The sequence below is a fragment of the Trichechus manatus genome, unplaced genomic scaffold (genome assembly GCF_000243295.1).
Source record: "Trichechus manatus latirostris isolate Lorelei unplaced genomic scaffold, TriManLat1.0 scaffold00060, whole genome shotgun sequence".
In the NCBI taxonomy this organism is placed as follows: Eukaryota; Metazoa; Chordata; class Mammalia; order Sirenia; family Trichechidae; genus Trichechus; species Trichechus manatus.
In genome coordinates, this window is record NW_004443996.1 from 13,577,519 (window position 1) to 13,589,037 (window position 11,519).

The 11,519-nt window shown below is 37.4% G+C and overlaps 1 protein-coding gene across 5 annotated transcripts in view; it reads right to left on the reverse strand.

The window, feature by feature from the left end:
- ATP7A (ATPase copper transporting alpha) overlaps nucleotides 1-11,519 on the reverse strand; it is a 258,321-nt gene that overhangs the window by 115,475 nt on the left and 131,327 nt on the right. For all 5 annotated transcript variants that reach the window (XM_023733619.1, XM_023733620.1, XM_023733618.1 and 2 more), the window contains 2 exons: nucleotides 7,424-7,630; nucleotides 4,204-4,367 (listed from right to left, as the gene is read on the reverse strand). In XM_023733619.1, coding sequence (XP_023589387.1) covers nucleotides 4,204-4,367; nucleotides 7,424-7,630 — 371 coding nt within the window. The remainder of the gene's footprint in view (nucleotides 1-4,203; nucleotides 4,368-7,423; nucleotides 7,631-11,519) is intronic.

Consider the following 11,519-nt stretch of genomic DNA (forward strand, 5'->3'; position numbering starts at 1 on the left):
TGTTAACCAATGTCATAAAACAATATGTGTACTAACTGTTTAATGAGAAACTATTTGTTCTGTAAACCTTCATCTAAAGTACAATAAAAAAAAGATGTTAGGTAAAAAAAAAGGGTGCTTACAGTTAAAAGCCCTAAGGAGAAATACAAACAGACCATTTCTGTTAATCTTTCTTCACTTTAAACTTTATTATATGGTTTTGTGTCTGTAAAAGGTTTTGTTCTGGAAACTGAAACCACTACAAGTCAAGCAAATTAAAGAAACATTCAAAGTGATATAAGACCTCATTTATCTCTCTGTCCATATTTACCCATTATTTATGGGTAAAGCTATCTTGAATCTGAAAATAATTGGGAAGACAGACGACCACTGATTATGGCAAACTTACTGCATCACTGGCTGAATTAAAGAATTGTTTATTTTAACAAAATAAAGGTCACTTTTCAGAGCCAAATAAGAAACCTTGAATTGCATAATAATTTGCTAATTAAAATCTTTTGACTCAGTTGTTAAATTTATTTCTTAAAAAAGCCCTATCCTTGTTAATAAAGAACTGTGGAAACATCTAAAAAAAAATCAGCTGACCACAGATGTATGGATTTCTATCTGGACTGTCAGTTCTATTCCATTGGTCTATGTGACTATTGTTATACCAGTACTGGGCTATTTTGATTACTGTAGCTGTGTATCTTTTAAAATCAGGAAGTGTGTGACTCCTTCTACTTTGTTCTCCTCTTTCAACATTGCTTCAGCTATTTGGGGCCTCTTGGCATTCTGTATAGTGTTGAGGATTGGTTTTTCACTTCCATAAAGAAGGCTGTTGGAATCTTGATCGGAATTGCTTTGAATCTGTAGATCACTTTGGGTAGTACTGACAGCTTAACAATATTAAATCTTCCAATCCGTGAACATGGAACATTTTCCATTTAGTTAAGTCATCTTTAATCTCTTTCAGCAATGTTTTATAATTTTCATTGTATAAGTCCTTCACATCCCTGGTTAGATTTATTCTTAGGTATTTTATTCTCTTAGATGCTACTGTGAATGGAATCATTTCCCTAATTTTCCTTTCGGATTTCTCATTGCTGGTGTATAGAAACCCAACTGATTTTTTTGTTGTTTTTGACCTTGTACCCGGAAACTTTGCTAAATGCCTCTATTAGCTCTAGAAGTTTTCTTATGGACTCTTTGGGATTTTCTACACATAGGATCATGTCATCTGTGAATACAGATAATTTTACTTCTTTTCCACTCTAAATAGATTTTCTTTCTTTTTCTTGTCTTATTGCTGTGGCTAGGATTGCCAATACAATATTGAATAGAAGTGGTAAGGGCGAGCACCCTTGTCTTGTTCTAGAATTCAAGGGGAAAGCTCTGTCTTTCTCCATTAAGTTTAATGTTGTACAGTTAATTGATTTTTGACACAGGTGTCAAAACAATTCAATGGGAAAAGAATAGTCCTATCTACAAATGGTCCTGAGACAAATGGACAGCCACCTGCAAATGAAAGAGCTGAACATCTACCTAATAGTATATACAAAAAGGAACTCAAAATGGATCCACAATCTAAATGTAAGAGCTAAAATTATAAAACTCTTAGAAGAAAACATTGGATAAGGCAATGGTTTCTTAGATGTAATACCAAAAGCACAAGCACAGAAAGAAAAAAAAATTGTACCATTCTGCATTCCCGCTAGCAATGGATGTTGTTGTTGTTAGGTGCCAATGAGTTGATTCCAACTCATTGACCCTATGTACAACAAAACGAAACACTGTCCTTCACCATCCTCATAGTCGTTGTTGCAGCCACTGGGTCAATCCATCTCCTTGAAGGTCTTCCTCCTTTTCGCTGACCCTCTACTTCACCAAGCATGATGTCCTTCTCCAGGAACTGGTCCCTCCTGATAACATGTCCAAAATAACATGAGACGAAGTCTGTCCATCCTCGCTTCTAAAGAGCATTCTGGCTGTACTTCTTCCAACACAGATGTGTTCATTCTTCTGGCAGTCCATGGTCTAATCAATATTCTTCACCAACACCATAATTCAAAGGCATTAATTCCTCTTTGGTGTTCCTTATTCACTGTCCAGCTTTTGCATGCATATGAGGCAACTGAAAATACCATGGCTTGGGTCAGGCACATCTTAGTCCTCAAAATGACATCTTTGCTTCTTAACACTTTAAAGAGGGCTTTTGCAGCAGATTTGTCCAAAGCAGTACATGATTTGATTTCCTGACTGCTGCTTCTACGAGCGTTGATTATGGATCCAAGTAAAAGGAAATCTTTGACAACTTCTATATTTTTCTCCACATCCTCACCAACATCTGTTATTTTCCTTTTTTTTTCCAATCTTAACCATCCTAAAAACCCTAAAAACTCATGCCGTTGAGTTGATTCAGACTTATAGCAACCCTACAGGACAGAGCAGAACTGCCCCCATAGGGTTTCCAAGACTGTAAACCTTTATGGAAGCAAACTGCCGCATCTTTCTCCCACGGAGCAGCAGGTGAGTTCAAACTACCAATCTTTCGGTTAGCAGCCAAGTGCTTAACCACTGTGCCACCAGGGCTCCTTTAACCATCCTACTGGGAGTGAAATGGTATCTCATTATGGTTTTGACTTGCATCTCTCTGATAGCTGATGATGTCAAGCATCTTTTCATGTTTTTGGTGTCCATTTGAATATCCTCTTTGGTGAAATGTCTATTCAAGTCCTTTAGTTCTCACATTTAGGTCCTTGATCCATTTTGAATTGGGTTTTGTATATTGTGTGAGGTATAGATTCTACTTTATTCTTGTGCATGTGGAAATCCAGTTTTCCCAACATCATATATTAAAGACACTATTATTTCAACCATTGGATAGACTTAGCATCTTTGTCGAAAATCAATTGTCTGTAGATGTATGGATTTATTTCTAGACTCTCAATTCTATTACATTGGTCTATATGTCTATCCTTATACCAGTACCAGACTGTTTTGATTACTGCAGCTTTTTAGTATTTTGAAATCAGGAAGTGTGAGTCCTCCTACTTTATTCTTCTTCAAGACTGCTTTGCCTATTCGGGGTCCCTTGCCCTACCATATAAATTTGAGGACTGGCTTTTCCATTTCTGCAAAGAAGGCTGCTGGAATTTTGATGGGTATTGCATTGAATTAATAGATTGCTTTGGGTAGTATTGACATCTTAACTACATTAAGCCTTTCAATCCATGAACATGGAATGTACTTACATTTATTTAGGCCTTCTTCAATTTCTTTTAGTAATGGCTTATAGTTTTCAGTGAACAATTCTCTCACTGTGCTGGTTAAATTTATTACTAGGAGCCCTGGTGGTCCAGTGTTTAAGCACTCGGCTGCTAACCAAAAGGTCGGCAGTTCAAACCCATGAGCTGCTCCTTGGAAACCCTACGAGGTAGTTCTACTTTGTCCTATAGGGTCGCTATGAGTCGGAATTGACTCGACAGCAATGGGTTTTTTGGTTTTATTCTTTTAGATGCTACTGTAAATGGTATTGTTTCCTTAATTTCCTTTTCAGCTTGCTCATTGCTGATAGAAACCTGATTTTTGTGTGCTGACCTTTTACCCTGTCATTTTGCTGAATTCATTTATTAGCTCTAATAGCTTTATTGTGGAATCACTGAGGATTTCTATATATAGGATCATATCATTGCAAACATAGAAAGTTTTATTTCCTCCTTCCCGATTTGGATAACTTTTTTTTTCTTGTCTAACTGCTCTGCCTAGGACTTCCAGTACAATACTGAACAGCGGTGGTGAGAGTGGACATCCTTGTCTTGCTCCTGATTACATACATATTTTTATGGCAAAGAATCTTAGCAGTTGATTTGCTGGATTGGAGAGAATGATTATTTTAAGTCAATATACTTTACACTTAGTTTATGTCTTTAACACATCTGGAATTCATTATTTCATATGCTACTAGGTGGATTTTAAAAGCTGATTTTCATTTATTCATTAAAAATGAATTTTTTTTCATGATAGAGATATGACAATTATCTTTTACATTCCATGCTTGAAGATCACTATTAAATCATATCTTATCCTTCTATTTTCCAGTTTCATTAATTATCCTTAGATATCTTATTTTCCTAACCTTTAATTATCTTTTGAACTCTTCTAAGAACCCTTACAAACTTTTTCCTGGTATTTTTATTAATAACACACAAATATCTTACTTACAACAAGTTCCAAAATACCATCCCCTTCATCAGCATTTTCTATCACAGTGGCTCCAAATCCAAGCTCTCGGATGAACTCTGCTATCATCGGAGGTTGTATAACAGCAGGATTATATCTTACTTCTGCCTTGCCAGCCATCAGGGCTACGAGTACAGAATATATTCCTAGGGCCATTATAAGAAAAATCATACAGAGAACATTATTCTTTATAAAAAGAGTAATGTTATAATTAGTTTTTAGTATTTTTCATTTAAATGTGAAATGATTAAAGTGAATCTGCAGAAATTTATTACTTAAATTTTATACATCTTGAACCCAAACCAAACAAAACCATTTGAAAAGGATGCCTTATTTTAAAAAACATTGATTATGAAAAATTTCATTTATATATATAAAAATGAGAAACCAGCATAATAAATTTGATGTGCCCATCACCCAGCTTCAACAATTATCAATAAGACTTGGATAATCTTGTTTCATCTACATTCCTACCCACTACACTCCCTGCTCTCTACATAAATTATTCTGAAGCAAATCCCAGACATCATATAACTTCATGTGTAAATATTTAAATATGAATCTCTAAAAGACAAAGATTCTTCTCTTAAAAATAACCATAATACCATTATCACACCTAGAATAAAATAATTCCTTACTATCATCAAATATCCATGCAGTATTCACATTTCCACGATTGTCTTATAACTGCTTATTAGTTTAAGTTTGTTTGAATTGGGATCCAAATAAGGCTCATGAACTTCAATTGGCTGAGACCGTATCTTCTTAATATAAAGCATTTTTAGAAGCTAGTAAGAGTCCTAGAGAAAGGAACTCATGAACTTAGGAAATCAGTTACTGCAATTGCAGCAAAATATCCAAGAATGTACCAATATAGACACTGTATAGTAATCAAATAATACTCATTTCTTAAAATTCTGGCACACACTAATCTAAAAGGCTCTTATTCCTAGGGTAAAAAAGTGCCACATACTTGTTAACAGAACAAAAGAATTCATTTTATGGTAGCCATGCTGTTCTCTGGGAAAACCTTTTGTTAACAACTGCCTCGCTTCTAAAGGCCAGCTATTACTGTCATTGCCAGGAGTAAAATTAATTCCACATAGCAGAAATAGTAGCTTTCTAGGGATCTGTGGCATTTGGTGGCTACCTGACACGGAATGGGGATCAACAGTCTGTAGGTCAGCTCTAGAGTTTGATAAATAAGAAAAAAAATGACCAAATATTAATTTAATAATAAATTTTAATTTTAAAAAAGTACCTAATATAGTCTACGTTTTCTATATAAAGTTTTCTACAATCTGGGCTTTGTGGGTACCAAATAATTCAGGGAATCAACCCTTGAGAAACTGTCAGTAATAAGAGAAGGGTATAGAGAAAGTCAGAAAAAACTTTTTTGCTTCAGTTGAATGTAATCAACAGCCAAACACACAGAAATAGAAGAGAAAATCTGATTTTTAAATTTCAAAATTATAAGTTGAATATTTACATAAACTATAGATAATTTTTAAAAATTCTTACTTCAAACTATAATTAGAACTCTTCCTAATCATTTTTAGAAATATAATGCAGACTAAATCAAGGGAAGACCAGTGCTACCTAGTTTAAAAAAAAAAAATGAATGTAGTGACTCCAGCTAGGTTAACAGTATTCATAATTAGGGACAAAAGGTGGTAAAACCAGTTGCTGTTGAGCTGATTCCAACTCAGAGCAATCCCATGTATTGCAAAGTAGAATTGTGCTCCATAGGGTTTTCAAGGCTGTGACCTTTCAAAAGCAGATGGCCAGGCCTTTCTTCTGAGGCACCTCTGGGTGTGTTCGAACTGCCAACCTTTCGGTTAGCAGTTGAGCATTTAACTGTTTGCACCACCAGAGACTCCCTAAGAGGTGGTAGAGGGGAATAACTGGAAGAATAAGCTTAACAGATTAAAAAAGAAAAGATTCATAACTGGCACAGGTATTGCTTGTCTCATTAAATAGGTTATTTCTGAATTGCCTGAAAATAGTTGGCTCTCAAATTAAACAAGAACCTTGTAAGCTTCATTTTGCTTTATTTTGCTTGGCAACTTCCCTCTTTTTTTTTAATTTAATCAAACGAAAGGTAATATAAGCCTTAGTCTTGACTGCGTTCCAATTAGAAATAACGGAGGCTGAAATGAAATATGTAGAAATGACAGAATGTGGACATGATAATACTGAACTGAAGATGGTTCTGTATGCCATACATTTCGTTACAATGTTCATGCCTTCATATATAAGATGATGCTACTGGCCACAGGTATGTATTATTTACTAAATGCACTTTGAGTTATTTCCCCAATAATGAGGATAAGTTTACATAAATCCTTACTTCCTTATTCAGCCCTGTGACAACCTGAGGCTAGGGCTGCCTAAGTACCAAAACTATGACTTTGGTATTATTAAACATAATCACATATCTATATGGTTAATAAATCTACTATGCTATATTGTAAAGTCTCTAAGTATAAGTGAAAATTTATAGGCTAAAATGTTTAAGTGTAACAATAAAAATTGTGTTCTAGATTTTATAAGCTAAAATTAAAACTTGCATACAATACTAAGCAACTTTTGAACATCTTTACTGCAAAAGCACAAAGTAATTCTAAATAAATTTTGGTTCTGGTTTGATACTTCGTCCTGGTATGGTAATATTGAAACTCTGAGGGATTCTAACCCATGAAATCCATTGCCGTCAAGTTGCTTCCGACTCACATAGGACAGAGTAGACCTGCTGCATAGGGTTTCCAAGGAGCGGCTGGTGGATTCAAACTGCCAACCTTTTGGTTAGCAGCCGGGCTCTTAACCACTGATCACCAGGGCTCCGCTAGGATTCTAGTTATTAATTTTAAGCAAAGCTTTATTAGAAAATTTATCTTTCTTAAAATCCATTGCAACCAAGGTCCATAAAGAACAGTAATTTTATGTACTTCCTTCTGCTATTTTCCTACAAATTTCATTAATATTAAAATGTGATCGTGACATAAAAGTGATAGGAACTTCATCTAAGGGAACACAGCACTAACAAAAACTGGCTGTCAGGAAATCCAGGTTGTCCTGCACATCATACTTATTTATGAGGCCTAGGCAAGAATCATAAATATGGTTACAAAACACATAAGAGAACAAAAAGGATAGAATCCCCAAACCAGTACATGAATAACAGGCTTTAAGAGCTTCTCACCTTCCTCTCGTCTTAAATTTCGTTCAATGTTTGCTACGCAGGAAGCACAAGTCATGCCAGTGACCTGTATATAACACTTAGAAGAAGTCCTTGTCTCCTCTTTGTCATGAACTGGTGTCATAATTTTAGCATAAAATTCATTGGCTGAAGCCAAAAGTGGCATTTCCGATGAGGGCTGAGTTATTAATACCGATGGCTCATTCACGTCTGGTGGAAACGAAAAGAAGATTCATTTGCAGTATTGATCACCTCCAGCTACATCCTTGTTATTCATCAAAATCTACACCTTTAGGCACTGTCAATCCATTCATGTAAAACCAGCAAGGACCTACTTAAGCCCTCAGCAATATGTTATCTTTACAATTTCCAGGCACTGACCTCCAATTTCAATACTGCTCATCACAGTTCCCAGGAAAATCTGAGCTAAACTGAGTAAGTAAAACTTTAGTTAGGGACTTCTGGCAAAATGGCACTCTAGGCAGAAGCACCACGCCGTCCCTCCACAGCAAAGATCCGAACAACTAAGCCGAACACATAAAACAGCAATCCCAAAACCCTAAAACATCAAACGAAGAGATAAAGAACTCAGCCAAGCACCAAATGGAGTGATAAAACTGACAGAGTGGAGAGCGAGGAGAGATTCATGCAGAAGTCTTCTATCAGCTAACGCAGTGCGGATCCGCCATCTTGGACTCCTATTGGAGACCAGCAAACAGGGAGTACGAGAAAGCAGCTTCACAGAGCTTCCAGAGGGAGACAAAACAATCAGTAACTTGCGATATATGCTTTTGCACCCCCCACCCTTCTTCACACCCACTCGGCCTCCTCTGCTTCCTGCTGCCACAGTCTCTTCCCTGGGAAGCACCGGCTGCTTGCATTCCACCCGCCCGAATTGACTTGCTGTCTGAGTGCCATTTGTTGGCTGCTGGTGATGCTTTTTTTCCCCTTCTTTTGATTTCATCCTTAACTCTCACCACCTCCCCCTCCTTTTGCTCAAATACCTGGCTCCGTGTGCCATCTTTGCTTCTTCCTGAGGGGCTGTGGAGCTCCGGTAATTTGTGATATACACTTTCCTACCCCCCACCCTTCTTCACCCACACTCGGCCTCCTCTGCTTCCTGCGGACACAGTCGCTTGTCCGGGAAGCACCGGCCGCTTGGATACCACCCACCCGCGCTACCTGGCTCTCTGAGTGCCATTTGTTGGCTGCTGGTGTTGCTTTTTTTCCCACTTCTTTTGATTTCTTCCTTCCCTCTTACCACCTCCCCCTCCTTTCCCTCAAATACCGGGCTCCATGCGCCATCTTTCCTTCTTCCTGAGGGGCAGCAGAGCTCTGTTCGAGTGTGGAACTACTTCTCTGTCTGGGCTGCCACGCTGGTGGGATCCCGGGGCTTTTGTTTGTCTGTTTTGAATTGTTTATTTGTTTTCTTTTCCTTTTCTTGAGTTGGGAGCCCGTTCTGGCCAGGCGGTGCTACGTGGCTTCGAACCTACCCCCTTGGCATGCGCACACACGCAAAGGAATCCCTGAGGGCATTTCTTTTTTTGTAGGTTTTTTTTTAAATTTTTTTTCCTGTTTTTTTTTGGGGGGGTGCTTTTCTTGTTCTTTTATTTTAAAATTTGTTTTGTTTTCTTTTACCTCTCTTTCCCTTTTTGTCTTTCTTCATTACAAAGTTACTCGTCTCTCTATACCTTCCTTCTCTTTCGGTTCCCTGAATACCTGGTGCTGAATACCTCTATGCCTTCTAGCCAGGCTATATTGCAACACCTAAGAACAACTTCCCCACACCTCATACCCGCACTGGTGGGATCCCTGGGAACTTTGCTGCTCTTTTCCCTTTCTGGTTTTTATTTACTCATTCTTTTCTTTTCTTTTTTTTCTTCTTCTTCTCCTTTTTGTTTTTCTCCATTTCATAGTCTCTCATCTCTCCACTCCAAAGGCAAGCTCACCTACTATTCTTTTTTTGTGTGTGTGTGTGTTTTGAGCTCCTGTTCCTCTCTCCTCTCTCCCATATCCATCTTAGCTCCACCCATTACAATCTCCCCCCTACATCCTGCCTACCAGCACTGCGTGCTTAACATTACACCACCAAGCAGCACAGGCACGACCTACTGGAATATGCCCTGTACTGATTACCAACCCACCCTGGTGGCTGTAGTAAGTGCCACAAACAACCCACAACAGTAACTCCTCTTCAGCTTCACCTGCCCTGCTGTACCATATCTGAGCGACTGACACTGCCAATTGGAGAAGGAGGCGAAAAGCATCATGCCCAGAAACAAGCAAACAACAAAGAACACACAGCCCGCCTGCTCAGACACAGTCAAACAAAAAAAGGACAAAACAAACAAACCTACAATCAATAAACGAGAAAAATAACAACTGAATGCCCCGAAGACAGCAGATAATATCAAAACATTTACAAAAACAGGACAGGATGGCTCCAGTAGGCATCCAAAATAAAACACCAGATGACTTTCCAGTCGAAGAAAGGGTACTAGAACTACCTGCTGGAAATCCAAATCTCTAATACACAGAATTCTCCAAGAGTTGAAGCAAAAAGCAGACAAAAATGAGGAAAAAATAGACAAATTCATAGAAAATACAGACAAAAAATTGGAAGAATTCTGGAAAATAATGCAGGAACAAAATGCCAAAATAAATTCACAACTAGAAATTATACAAAAACAACAATTAGAAATCCAAAAGATAAACAACAAGATTTCAGAAATGGACGGTATCATAGAAGGGCTGAGCAGCAGATTTCAAATGGTAGAAGACAGGATCAGTGGAATTGAAGACAAACACCTGCATACAACTCTGTTTGAAGAAAACTCAGAAAAAAGAACAAAGAAAAATGAAGAGACCCTGAGAGCTTTGTGGGATACAATCAAAAGCAAAAATTTTTCAGTCATTGGAGTTCCCAAAAAGGGGGAGAAAACAGAAAACAAAGAGAGGATCATTGAAGAACTGCTGACAGATAGCTTCCCCAATATCATGAAAGATGAAAAGCTGGCCATCCAAGAAGCTCAACGAACCCCATATAGGACAGACCCCAAAAGAAAATCACCAAGGCATATCATAATGACACTCACCAAAACCAAAGACAAACAAAGAATCCTGAGAGCAGCTCGTGAAAACAAGAAGTCACATACAGAGGAGAAACAATAAGACCAAGCTCAGATTATTTGGCAGAAACCACGCAGGCAAGAAGGCAATGGGATGACATATATAAAACCTTGAAAGAAAACAATTGCCAGCCAACAATAATATATCCTGCAAAACTCTTGTTCAAATATCATGGTGAAATTAGGACATTTCCAGAAAAACAGAAATTAAGGGAATAAGTAAAATCCAAACCAAACTTACAAGAATTATTAAAGTGAGTTCTTCAGTCTGAGAACAAACAACTTCGGCTCACAGGCAGAATTTAGTATGCAGAATAGTACCAGCCAGATACCAATCTAGGAAATAAACTCTCAAAGACGATCCAAAACCAAAAGAAATACAACAAGGAATCAGAGCAGTTAATCAGTAAATGACAACAACAACAGAACACTAAAAGAGGGAATAAACAGTGTAGGTATAGAACCTTCTAATGGAGAGGAAGGCAAGGCGATACCAAGTAATAATAGGCTGCTTCAAACATAGAAAGTTAAGGGTAAATTTCAGGGTAACCACAAAGAAACTAAACAGACCAACTAATAAAAATAAAGACGAAAAACATAAAGTCTCAACAAAAACAAAAGAAATGAAAAAAAAAATCCACAAAAGTAACTCAGGACAGGAGAGTAAGAAGAACAACGAAAACATCAGCACCACAAAAAAAAGCAATACAAAATGACAGCAACAAACACATCTATCAACAGTTACACTGAATGTAAATGGACTCAATGCACCCATAAAGAGATGGGAGAGTGATGGAATGGATAAGAAAACAGGATCCATCAATATGCTGTCTAAAACAGACACACCTTAGAAACAAAGATGTGAATTTATTAAAAGTCAAAGGTTGGAAAAAAATATACTAAGCTAACAACTACCAAAAAAGAGCAGGAGTGGCAATTCTAATCGCAGATAAAATAGACTTTAAAACAAA